The sequence below is a fragment of the Otolemur garnettii genome, unplaced genomic scaffold (assembly GCF_000181295.1).
Source record: "Otolemur garnettii isolate 467f Iridium unplaced genomic scaffold, OtoGar3 scaffold00058, whole genome shotgun sequence".
NCBI lineage: Eukaryota > Metazoa > Chordata > Mammalia > Primates > Galagidae > Otolemur > Otolemur garnettii.
This window is the reverse complement of record NW_003852453.1, coordinates 6,066,202-6,079,659: the sequence shown is the minus strand read 5'-3', so window position 1 is coordinate 6,079,659 and position 13,458 is coordinate 6,066,202. Positions and strand designations below refer to the sequence as shown.

Sequence of the window (13,458 nt, the reverse complement as noted above, 5' to 3'; positions counted from 1 at the left end):
TCCAACTAACCTCAGGATCTGTTCCAGTTTCTCACTGGGTGCGTTCTTGAGGCCTGTCAGCACGGTGTGGAGACGACTCAAGCTGTGTGTCGCTGTGGAAACCGGAGTCACACAAGGGCTGTTCTCCCTGACGTACCGCACACCAGTAAGTGGTGTGGAGATTCTAAGTGCTTTAGACTAAAGAGAAAAATTAAGTAGAATTAAAACACACACACACACACACACACACACACGTATTATTTTAGGTCAGAAAGACTTTAAATCACTTCACAAATGGGCGTTCAAGCCAGTGAAACTTGATCATTACAAAAACAATAAATTTTAACAGCCTTACTATGAAACTAATTTATAGCTTTCATAGGAAAGCTATAACCCAATTATAGCCCACGAACACAGGGAAAGGGGAGAGGGAGGGGAGGGGAGGGAGGAGGATGGGTGGAGGGAGGGTGATTGGTGGGATCACGCCTATGGTCCATCTTACAAGGGTATATGTGAATCTTTCTAAATGTAGAATATAAATGTCTTAACACAATACCTAAGAAAATAACATGAAGGCTATGTTAACCAGCTGGATGAAAATATTTCAAATTGTATATAAAAACAGCACACTGTACCCCATGACTGTACCAATGTACACAGCTATGATTTAAAAAAAAAAAACACACAATAAATTTTACTAACTCAAATGTCACCATTCATGGAATTTAAACTAAGAGCAGCCACTGCCTGGGTGAAGATATGTGAAAAGATAATTTGTATCTTAGTTAACTAAAAGTCAGTCTCTTAAAAGTTAAACCTTTAAGATAAGGTATAGCTCCCCTTTAGAACTTATGCTTGAAGGCTAAGATAAACATTATATTCACTCAAAAAAATCAAGACTATCACTCTCATCCCTGAGAAATGGACTTTCACAGCTCTCATCTACTGCTGTATTTGTAAACACAGATTGATGAAAGAACCATGAACTAAATCTGGCCCAAATAAAATCCATGATTTAACAAAAGCCCCATAAATCCTCAAATCTGCTTCAGAGGGAGAGGACAGAACATTCTTCAAAAGGCACCTGACACAGGACAACAGGCTTCGTCCGTCTTCCTACCCTGCCTCTACTAGAATCTATCATGGTCCCCCCCCCCCAAAAGTAGAATTCAGAGAAATAAGTTAAAAGTTAACATTCTTAAACATAAATACGAAAAAGATCTGACTTAGTGTCAAATAATTTCAGCCTGAGTACGTATGTTAGTAAAATATCTTCTCATTTTTCAAATAGACTCTGAAATGTTAAGATGGCTTAATATCTTTTAATATTCAAGATAAACCAAATTTCCTTGTGTAGTAAGAGTACTTATTCTAGAGATAGTTTTAAAAACACCCAGCAAAACTTTTACCTGGCAACAGAACTACTCAAGTTTCATAAGGTACAGGAAAGCATAAAAATTCTTTATCTACAAAAATAAATCAATATGCTTTCTTCATGTTCTAAATGACAGCCGAGCTCAAAACTTCCTTTCGTTTCAAAGAAATCTTTCCTAAAGTAAAATAACCTGCATAGATTAACTGCACGCAAAAGATGCACCCTGACGTAGAAAGTTTCTTCCAGTCAGCTTCCTCCCTGTATACGCAGCAGTGCGGACGGTCTGAGAGAAAGACATCATGTATGTGGACGGCAGAATCCACAGCGGTCAGCAGCACATAACCACATCATCCACGGGCAGCAGTGGTTTCAGAGGAACTCAGCTGTGACAACGCAAACAGCTTCCTCCCCAGAGTCTGCAGGGTCAGCCGGAACCTCCTCCGGGCAGCACCGTTCAGTGGCTTAGCCGAAGCTTCCTGTGCATTATGATCCGGAGGAGTGTGTCTTTAACTCAGGTATAAATATTATGTTGGTATTTTTTAAAATATTAGGATGTTCCTTCAACCTCTTTTATTCTCTATCAGTTCTTACTGCTAAGTAATCTCTCTTTATTCCGTGGCTTTAAAAGCCATCTGTATCTTCATCATCCCAGTACAGACACAACCCTAGTCTCTGCTGTGAACTACAGTCTTTTTTTTTTTTGAGAAAAGTCTCAAGCTGTCCCCTTGGGTAGAGTGCCGTGGCATCACAGCTTACAGCAACCTCCAACTCCTGAGCTCAAGCGAGTCTCCTGCCTCAGCCTCCCAAGTAGCTGGGACCACAGGCACACACCACAAAGCCCAGCTATTTTTTGGTTGCAGCCGTCGTTGTTGTTTGGCGGGCCCCGGGCTGGATTTGAACCCGCCACCTTAGGTGTATGTGGCTGGCACCTCAGCCACTTGAGCCACAGATGCCGAGCCAAACAACAGTCTTGAAAGCCTCAGCTGCCCACTCAACTTCTCTGCTCACACGCCCAAAAGACAGTTCACATTTACCAGGCTGGCAGCCCTCACAGCTGATTTCTCCCAGACTTGCTCTTCCCTCTCAATAAATTCCAACAGTCAATATTCTCAGAATCCCTGTTGGGCTCGGCACACAGCACTGACCACAGGCCTCCCTGAGCACAGATTCTGCTGCACAGAGAACGATAACAAACAATTCTCTGTCCTTACCTAGCTACCTGCTTAGTATCAGACAACGATAAATACTAAGAGGAGCACTGCAGCAGAGTACAAAGGAAAGGAAATCTTCAGACTGTTGGTGGTTATTATTTTATGGTGAACAGAGATCAGAGACCAGAAGGAAGTGAGGAAGGAAGGAAGCCACAAGACCACCTTAAAGAAAAACGTTGCGGGCAGAGGAAACAGCAGGGTGACATGGGAGGAGGTTAATGTGGCACAAGCGGAGGGTGGCCATAAACTTCTAATTTCATGGCCACCCTGTACAGCCCCAATACAATCACATCTCTCTGAATCAGCCACCATAAACCTTCAGCAGAATCATCTTCACAGCCCCTTAACTCCCTACTTCCATGCTTACCCCTGACCCGCTTTCCCATGAGAACTTTACAAATGTAAATCAGATCACGGGGAGTCACTCTTTAACACCCTGCTCCCTGGCTTTAATCTCAATCAGCACACAAGCCACATCTTCACCACGGCCTCCAAAGCCTGCCGGTTTGCCCCCCTTTCTTGCTCCTTCCTTCTCTCAATTCTTACCTCTCTTCCCCCGGCTCCTTCTATTCCCACCACACCAACCTTCTCCCTGTTCTTCCAACAAGTTAATCGGTTCCCACTTCCTGACTTTCTCTGCATCAGATGCTCTTCTCCAGCTGTTCACAGCGTTGCTCCCCCACCTACTCCGGGCCTCACATCACAGACACTTCCCAACCCGTTATCTACAAGAACCCAAAGCTACCCACTGTCCCCGCCCAGCATTCTGCATCACTCCTGTTTTACTGTCCTTCACCTGTCATCCTCCGTAACGCGCAGCCTGTATTTACTTCTTTGGTTATCTGCTGGCCACCTCCCCACACTAGAATATAAGCTTCTTTACAACAGGGTACTCATGGCTATTTGTTCTGGGCCCCTAAAAATAATAGATTATAATCAGTATAAGTTACCATAAGAATTTACAGAAAGGAGGGTACGTGGGCCCAAGTTGACTCTATTTAAATCTACTTCAAGAAATGGCAAATAGGGTGGCATCTGTGGCTCGGTGGGTAGGGCAACAGCCCCATATACCAAGGATGGCAGGTTTGAACCCGGCCCCAGCCAGCTAAAACAGCAGTGGCAACTGCAACAAAAAATGGCCAGGCGTTATGGCAGGCGCCTGTGGTCCCAGCTACTCGGGAGGCTGAGGCAAGAGAATCACCTAAGCCCAAGAGCTGGAGGTTGCTGTGAGCTGCAATGCCATAGCACTCTACTGAGGGCGACAGAGTAAAACTGTCTTAAAAAAAAAAAAAAAAGCAATGGCAAATAGAGGTAATGTGTATCCAGGACACAATCTTGCATATAAAACACTTCAGAATCTTTGTTGACTAAGCAGCCCGGTGTCCAGTATGAGGCAGCTCACTCACACGTGACTGCCCCTGGATTACCCACAGTGCCTCTGGAGACACCTGCCAACAGCTCTGTGGTTCTGTGACTATCACGTAACAGGAGGGAAATTCACTGCCGTCTCCATCATCCCAAGTGTCTGCTTGAAATGACACCGTGTGGTCCTGAAACTCAGCTTAACAGAATTTTCTCAAAGACTGTAGATGCTCATGTCTCTCCTCTCTTAACTGAGGGCATCAGTTCAGGTCAATTAACATTTTCTAAATGCCTCTATTCATCACATGCATACAAGGCTGTATATCACCAGCTGATCTTTTCAAAACCAACCATTATTACCATGATACTTTTGTTTCATTTTATATATTTTTTTCAGATCTAACTAAAACTTTTGAAGTAATATTAACAAAAAGTAAATCAATACACACAGAAATAACTTTTTCAGTTAAGAGAAGTACAATGGGAATTTTGTTTTTCACACTGGAAGCAAGTAAAACATGCACACAGAATCACCAAAATAAACCAGAACCCCTGGCGATAGGCTCCTGTGTTTGTACAATTCCCGCGTGGCTCAACTCACCTTGTCAAAATGCTGCTGTAAGATGTTTTTCATCTGCACCCTTTCAGCAGTCTCTGTTCCTGAACCAGTGTTCAGACACCTGGAGAGAGTCCCAATTTCCTCCTCAGCATCCTCTCCAAGAAATATCCGTTCATCTAAATTCCCAACAGATAAAACATACTCCTCATAGGCCTTATTGATGGCTTTACTATAGGAAAAAAATACAGACAAAATGTATTTTCTGACAGAACTGCCATTTCAATTAATGTTTCAGGGCATTTAATTATTTCATTTTGTTATTTGTTACAAGTTCCAATAATTTTCTGCAAGTTAAAGCTTAGTGGAACACTGCTAATTATAAAACCCTGGAGAGTGTGAAATGGAAGCTTGCTACACCCTGCTCATCCATCACCCAGCAGGTGTTCTCCTGACAGGTTCACCTGCTGGTAGGTGCAGCTTCTGGTGAGAAGCTTTTTAACTATCTGCCCCGGCTGCTCCAGACATCTCTGAACACCTGTACACATCATCATTTTTCACCTGTATAGGCCCAAAAGAATTTATTTCAAAATTTATAATCCAGAAGCTTAATAAAACTTTAAAAAATAGTCATACATTTTCAGTAAATTTTAAAACATAAGCTTCTAGAGCAGGTGACTGCATTATTTTTATTGCTTGCCTGTATTCCCTTACAAAACACACTCTAAATTTCCAGAGTACGAACAATAAAATACTAAAGTCTGAGGTTTTCTAAGTGTACAATGTAAAATGCTAAAATAATTTTATAACACAAGTACTCACAAACTTTCTGCAAAGTTCCCAGGTTCTAGAAACCCAGTAAGAGTTTCTTCTTTTCCTCTAAGGATCTATCAGGAAAGAAGAGATCGGTAAGTCATTGTATTACATTGTCTATCTCCAGAAAATATTTTCACATTATTTCTTTGCTACTTACAAACCTTTTTTTCATAAAGTTTCCTAATATAGGGTTTCCAGAAATGTTCTTTTATCCCCTTTGCTTCCAAAACTAGGCCATCATGTGAGGAACACAGTTTCTCAATGACACAGGGCGGGTCAGAGGAAGGTTTAGGCTCCTTTGCATGAAAATCTTCAGATAGTCCTTTCATATAAAGAATCACAATATGTAAATCAATAAACATAGAAATAACTTTTTCGATATAAAATACAGATATGTTACCATTCAATAAACTAAATTGTAATAAGCTAAAATAAAAACAGATTATAATCAGTAAAAGTTATAAGAATTCACAGAAAAGAGTATACTTGGGCCTCAGTTGACTCGAATATACTTCAAGAAATGGCAAATAGAGGTAATTAATGTGTATCATTAATCAAAAGATTTTAGTTACTTGGTAGTTTATCTGAGGATAAAGATGAAATTATAATAAAAAATTTTCTAAAACTCTAAAAATCAAAAAAGTAACATAACAAAAATAACTTTGCTAATAAGTCTTACATTCAAAGAAAAAAGCACCACTATAAAAAATTGTGCAGGGCCAGGTGCAGTGGCTCACACCTGTAATTCTAGCACTCTGGGAAGCCTAGGGGGGTGGACTGCTTGAGCTCATGAGTTCAAGACCAGTCTGAGAAAGAGTGAGACCCCATCTCTAAAAAATAGCTGGGCGTTGTGGCAGGCACCTATAGTCCCAGCTACTTGGGAGGCTCAGGCAAGTGAATTGCTTGAGCCCAGGAGTTTGAGGTTACCGTGAGCTATGATGCTACAACACTTTACCCAGGGCAATAAAGTGAAACTCTATCTCAAAATAAAAAAAAAAAATTGTGCCATTCTAAGATTATGTACTTTGATTTAATTATAGTAGATGGATTTATCGTATTAATTTATAGTCTGTTATTGCCCTGGGCTCAGCAGAAGGGAAAAAGAAATCAAAGAAAAATAAAAAAGGGTAAAAATGAAGGGAAGCTATAAAGAAATATAAAAGGGAATTAGGAGGGAAATAAAAAAGGAACAGAAAATAATATGAGGAAGATAAAATTTAGCAAACTAGGAGCAAATTGAAGTAACTAACTCCACCAACTTTAAAAAGCTCCCTGTTAAGTCCAGGCACAGTGGCTCATGCCTGTAATCCTAGCACTCTGGGAGGCCAAGGCGGGTGGATTGCTTGAGCTCACTGGTTTGAGACCAGCCTGAGCAAAAAATGAGACCCTGTCTCTACTAAAAATAGAAAAACTGAGGCAAGAGAATTGCTTGAGCCCGAGGTGGAGGTTGCCATGAGCTATCACACCATGGCACTCTACCCAGGGCAACAGTTTGAGACTTTGTCTCAAAAAAATAAAATAAGGCTCATCACCGGCAGCACAGTGGTTATATCACCAGCCACGTACACAGAAGCTGGCAGGTTCAAACCCATCCCAGGCCAGCTAAGCAACAATGACAACTGCAACAGAAAAATAGCCAGGCGTTGTGGTGGGTGCCTGTAGTCCCAGCTACTTGGGAGGCTGAGGCAAGAGAATCACTTAACTTCAAGAATTTGAGGTTGCTGTGAGCTATCACACCTTAGCACTCTACCTAGGGTGAGAGCTTGAGACTCTGTCTCAAAAATAAATAAATTAAGTTTAAATTAAAAAATAGGCTTGGTGCCCATAACACAGTGGTTATGGCGCCAGCCACATGCACCAAGGGTGGCAGGTTCAAACTCAGCCCAGGCCAACTAAACAACAACGACAACTGCAACCAAAAACAAAATAGCCAGATGTGTGGCAGGTGCCTGTAATCCCAGCTACTTGGGAGGCTGAGGCAAGAGAACCGTTTAAGCCCAAGAGTTTGAGGTTGCTGTGAGCTGTGATGCCACAGCACTCTACCCGGGGTGACAGCTTGAGACTCTGTCTCAAAAAATAATAATAATAATTTAAAAATAAAATAAAATAAAGATCTACCTTTTAACAGGTATAAAAATTTATTTACATAAAGTGAACAATATTTGATAGCACAACTAAGTGTTTATAACCAATAATAAGTCAGAGTATACCGTAAAGTAACTGACAGAGTAGAACAGGAATGCTCCCAACATAAAGTAACGATACATCCTGAGCTGATGGGTACCCAATCTCCCTGATGTGATTAGAATCAGTCAAACATCTATATCAAAACACTGCATGGGCTCGGCGCCTATGGCTCAGCTGGCTAAGGCACCAGCCACGTACACCTAAGGTGGTGGGTTCGAATCCCCAGCCCGGACCCGCCAAACAACAATGATAGCTGCAACCAAAAAATAGCCGGGCGTTGTGGCTGGCGCCTGTGGTCCTAGCTACTTGGGAGGCAGAGGCGGGAGACTCGCTTGAGCCCAGGAGTTGGAGGTTGCTGTGAGCTGTAATGCCATGGCACTCTGCCCAGGGGGACAGCTTGAGGCTCTGTCACAAAAAACAAAAACAACAACAACAAAAAAAAAAACACTGCATGTACTCTATAAAGTTATAAACTATCATACACCCATAATAATTAAAAATAAGACAGAAAAACCTACCTTGATAGATTAGCTGAAATTCTAATTGCAAACACCCCAAAATTGATGACTCCCCAGAATACCATTAAGGTATTATTCAAATAGCAGCAGCATTATACATATACTAGCTCTATAAATACTTTTTAATATTGCTTTGTAAATCATATTTGGGATCTTGTAGCTGATGGCTCCTATATGTAATTCCAAAATAATCATCATTTTCATACATATCTTAGTTTAGCAGAAGTTCATTTTACTTATTTTAGACCATAATCACTCTTTTGAAGCGAAAATTTGAAATGACAAGTTTTTCAGTAAAACTCTTTTTGCTGTTCTGCAGTGTGTCAGGCACAAAGCTTGCCGAAGTAGAAAAACACCACCAGCTTTAATGTCACCTTTGCGACTCTGAGTTTCTAAGTGCCTGCTCCTTGTTGAGTATACTATGTATTTCAGAAACTTACAAGAACATATACACTGAGACTTCAAACTTTTGATATCTGCAACTGCACATATTTTTCAGAAATATTCTTATAGAGAGCTTGACTCACAGTCATAAGAACCCTGGATAACTATCACGATGGAGGCTTTCAAAAGACAACAGAACCTCCAAAGCCGACACCTTCTTAAGTCGACCTAATTTTCACAGACCAGCCATATGCCACATGGAGGTACCAGCACAACAGTTCCTCACGTTGGTCACCTCCACACGCTGGCCAGTCTGTTACACTCCCCTGGAAGAGGTCGACTTACAGAGGTTCTACTGTACTTATATTTGTAGATGTGAGGAAACCAGCTACATCTACAACTCCCAAGGGTAAACATAATATGGAAACATGGATCGTCTGACAATCTTTGATTACCTTTAAAATTAGGGTTCACAAGTTCTTTACGATTGGAACATTGAAGGGCATTTCCATAAACTAAGTCCAAAGCACATAGCAGAAGATGGTAAGAATTAACCAAATCATCACTAATCATGGGAAAATTACCTATAGGATTACAAATAGTTAAGAGTTAAATTACTATCAACTTTACGATATTTTAAACATAATTTCTTCCTCTAATGATAACATTACACAACATTGTACAAGGTTGATTCAAGAATTACATTGTTTTGATGAATTTACATTACTCTGATCAATAAATTTCTAAGAGTTTCATGAAAACAAAAACTTTACTAAGAATTCCATTCATTCATTTACTCAATATTCATTAAGTATTTATTAAATACCTAGTAGCTGAATGAAACTATCACTGGTGGTTTCTTTGAAAATTCTGAACACAAAAACTTCATAAATTACCTCAAATTGTAAGAGGTTATTTTGTACAAAAACATTTTTCTATCATGAAAACTACTAGAAATAGACAGGGACAGGTGAAAAATGATTCAGATAATTACTAATCTCATATCCATGCTTTGAAAAGACCAGAACCTTGAATCATACTCCCAACGGTAACATTTCTAATACTTTTCTATTACATACTTCTGTTTCAAGTTTTTTTTTCCTCTCCTCCAAAGAAAGTTACCACTTACCTTGCCGTATCAGGATAGGCAATTCTTTTTGTATAGACGGAAATATTCAACAAATCAACTTAAGTGAATTAAAAAGAAAAGATACTTTTCTGTGGCGAGAAAGGCAAGTGATAATTTATAGATTAAATGCTGCAGTGATATAACCAGTATGTGTGGTTCTACTACGGAGGTTAATAATCAAATATACTCAGTTCTTCACATGTGAAACCAGAAGTAGCACCTACAGGTTTCAAGCCACAAAGCCCATCACAGCGACAAGCCCGCACCTGTCACTGGTGTGCACTTGCCACAGAAGGCAAAAAACCGGAAGCACTGTAACTTCCAACCAAAAGCTGAAATGTCCCTTAAAGATTCAAACCTAGTTTGAATTCAGGGCTGTCCCAACATGATGTACTTCCCACTTCAAATGAGATAGTTTATTTTTTAATTAACAACGATAACAACTAAATGGAAATCTGCTTCATCTCCAGAGTTGGCATTCGGGATTTCATGTAAAGCAGGAAATGGTCCCTCTGGGTCTTCTGGCCACAGCACACTCATGTGACTAGCTGAAACTTGACACTGGGGCCTACTTGCCATGAGAAGTCACCAAAGGCTGTAGGCAGGAGTGAGAAACCTGGGGTGTCTGCTGCTACAGAGAACGTCATGAGAAGGGGGCTACCAGAGAGTACACTTCCCCCCAAATAAACAAGAACTGAATAGAAACCTATTCAACTATTCTGTTAGAGAAGTTCCACAGCCGTGCTTGTAACCAGCATTTGGGGGGAAGAATTCCAAAGCAGCAAGACCTTGTCTCTACAAAAATTTAAAAGATTAGCCAGGTGTGATGGTGCACCCCTGTCGTCCTAGCTTGTGGGAGGCTGAAGCAGGAGAATCCCTTCAACATAGGAGTTCAAAGTTATAGGGAACTACGATCACACCACTGTACTGCAGCTTGGGTAATAGAGTGAGACCTCGTCTCAAAAGAAAAACAGAGGGAAAGATCCTACTGTGTCATAAAAGATCGTAGTCGTTAACTGTGAGAGGAGAACGGTTCTTCAGATGAAACTATTATGGACAAACAGTAACTGTGGAGACAAAAACTGTGCCACTCCAGTCAGTCAAGTGAGAACAAAATAAACACAGTAACATTACTTTTTACAGTTTATACAGTACTAAATACATATATTCCCAAGGACCATAGAAGATAAAAATCCTGTAAGTCATATGTGCTGCCAAATACGATCGTCTGAAAGGATTCCTATCATACAGAGTACCAGCCACGCGTTCTACAACGTGTTTCAGCCACTATCAAGATAGTTCATCTACCCCTAAGCCTTTATGTTGTGTCACTTTGATCGCCACTAAAAGAAATGTCAGTGTGACAGGAGATTTTCCTCTTCCTCAAGCATGAAGCTCTGAGAGGAAGACTCTGAGCTTCCTAGAGAGACCATCAGACAAATCAACCCGGGAGCAGCGGTGTGACACACCCTTGCCAGAGGCCTTCACAGCCAGCACAAAACCAGGAGATGTGGGTTCAAATCCCAGCTCTGTTCCTTGCAGCTGGTTTCTGGGCCTCAGCTGCCCAATCTTTAAAGTGTGTAAGTCGAGTTAGTTATCTATTAATGAAAATCTCTTATATTCATGAAACTCCTTCTAGCTCTATGATTTATTTCTAACTTTGCTTTTTTCTTTTTTGACACAGTGTCTCACTCTGCTGCTCTGGGTAGAGTGCTGTGGCATCACAGCTCACAGAAACCTCAAACTCGTGGGCTTAAGTGATCCTCTTGCCTCAGCCTCCAGAGTAGTGGGGACTACAGTGCCTGCCACAATGCTGGCCTGGCTATTTTTAAAGATGGGGTCTGGCTGTAGCTCAGGTTGGTCTCTAACTCCTGAGCTCAAGCAATCCACCCTCCTCGGCTTCCCACAGTGTTAGGCTAACCCTGCATTTTAATAGGCTATCTTAGTGTCAAAAGAATTCCATATAGCCTTTAGAGGAAAAAAAAAAAGCTATATAACTAATATAACTGTACTTTCTTTTCTTTAGATTACTAAGAATTATTTCTACATAGAAATAGAAAAAGTACAAAAAATAATAGTGATGTATTTCACTGAATGCAGACCTTGGATAGGTTAAATTAAATGAGAAGAAAGGGAGAGAAAACACAGCAGAACTTCTGTAAGTTGATCCCCGAGGGACAGGAACACACTGGTCCCCATGGGTGGTCACCACAAGGAACTAGGCTCCTCTACGGATCTGTACACGTGGTGAGGAAAAGTCAATCAACTTATAAATGGGGTCAGTGTAGGTCAACTACAGAGGTTCTCCTGTAAATAGTATCTAAAGGTATAATTTATCTGAAAAATGTAGAAATAAAATTTGAATCACTCTAAAGTTGATTCAGTCCCGTGCAAATAAGACATGTCTCAGGAAAAACAGCTCAAAATACAGGCGCATACAGCATAGAGTGGTCTCAGTTCATAACTCAGAAGAATAGCTTTGGGAGGAAAAGATGTTCTATAGTAACGAAGCATGGATTTTCCTCTTAAACAGAAAAGAATTGGATATTAGAAAGAAACTCAAAATCTTCTCTAATAAAAACGCTATACTTAATAAAGAATCTGGGATTAAAGCACTTGAGAAAATTTTCAGTGAGAAACTTTGCCTGATACTATAGGCTGGCAAAATTTATAACTGAAAATTTAAATAAGCTAATTAATACCTAAATAAATATTATTCTTTTCTTACCTTTTGCGTATATAAAAAGCACCCAACAAAAATGGAAAATTTCTGACACGGTACAGGGCTGTCGCCTTTGGGGGAGAAAAGACAGGACATGACATTAAAACAACAATTTTAAAAAGAATCCCAAGGGCCTGTAAATTAGGTGTGAAATGAAACCCCCAGTTAGACAGAGCGATCCCAGATCCAGCTTCACATGGTAAATGGGGAACAAGTTCTGCCCCAACCACATATTGGTAGGAATAGCGGGGAACCAGGGAAAAAGCTTATCTCAGAGAAAAAGAAAATTCGGAAGAATTTTTCAACAGGTAAGATAGAAAATAAAATAACAGTAGTTCTTTTGATGACAGTCAGATATTTCCCCACGCCTTCTTCTCCATCATAGCTAATGAGCTGTAACCCTGCCCTGCTGAAGATTTTCCAGATTATGTTAAATCACAAAAGGCCTTTTTAATTACATAAGAGACGGAGTCCTGCTCCCTGTTGCCCAAGCTGGAGTGCAGGGGCACAACCTCAGTGCACTGCAGCCTCCAGCTCTGGGCCCAGGTGATCCTCCCGCCTCAGCCTCCTAAGTAGCTGGAACCACAGGCACACTGGCCACCGTGAATGCCACGAGAGGCCTTCTTAACATAAATTCTGGGCTCCCGAATTTCTCATATTTCCATCCATTCCAAGGACCTGGTGCATTTTGCCAAGTTGTCTCCTAAAGGCAGTTTCCAATCTGCTCTAAGCCTGGCTTTTCTACCAAAGCCTCTGCCAATGTCAACACACCTGTAAGCTCCACAGCCCAATAAGCTTATCCCAGCAAGGTACCAAGAGAAGCTAAATACCTGGAGAAGATCAGAAGGTCAGGTCTGGTCCCATCATTAGCTAGGGACACTTGCTTTCCCTGGGTCCTAGCCACTTCATCTGTCAAAAGATGTTTCTACCTCATATAATGCTAGATTTAATACAGTCCATCATAAGATTAAAGGTCAGTGTCCTGCTCCTAAAAGTCATCTCCCTGCAATAGCCACATGATACGCTATTTCTAGTTTTGATTCTCTACCAAGGTAAAATTCAAAATTTTTAGCTTAACATTTAAGGCACTCTAAATTCTGCTACAACTAGAGAACTCTGGGTGGCGCCTGTGGCTCAAAGGAGTGGGGTACTGGCCCCATATGTGGGAGGTGGCAAGTTCAAACCCAGCCCCGGCCAAAAACTGCAAAAAAAAAAAAAA

The 13,458-nt window shown here is 40.9% G+C and overlaps 1 protein-coding gene across 4 annotated transcripts in view; it reads right to left on the bottom strand.

Moving 5' to 3' along the window:
- Positions 1-13,458, bottom strand: part of RBL2 (RB transcriptional corepressor like 2) — a 58,950-nt gene that overhangs the window by 34,604 nt on the left and 10,888 nt on the right. For 3 of the 4 annotated variants that reach the window (XM_003792541.3, XM_023514757.1, XM_023514756.1), the window contains exons 4-9: positions 12,246-12,310; positions 8,844-8,972; positions 5,461-5,621; positions 5,306-5,370; positions 4,529-4,715; positions 11-177 (exon numbers count right to left, since the gene is read on the bottom strand). In XM_003792541.3, coding sequence (XP_003792589.1) covers positions 11-177; positions 4,529-4,715; positions 5,306-5,370; positions 5,461-5,621; positions 8,844-8,972; positions 12,246-12,310 — 774 coding nt within the window. The remainder of the gene's footprint in view (positions 1-10; positions 178-4,528; positions 4,716-5,305; positions 5,371-5,460; positions 5,622-8,843; positions 8,973-12,245; positions 12,311-13,458) is intronic. The other variant, XM_023514755.1, reaches the window with a different exon arrangement.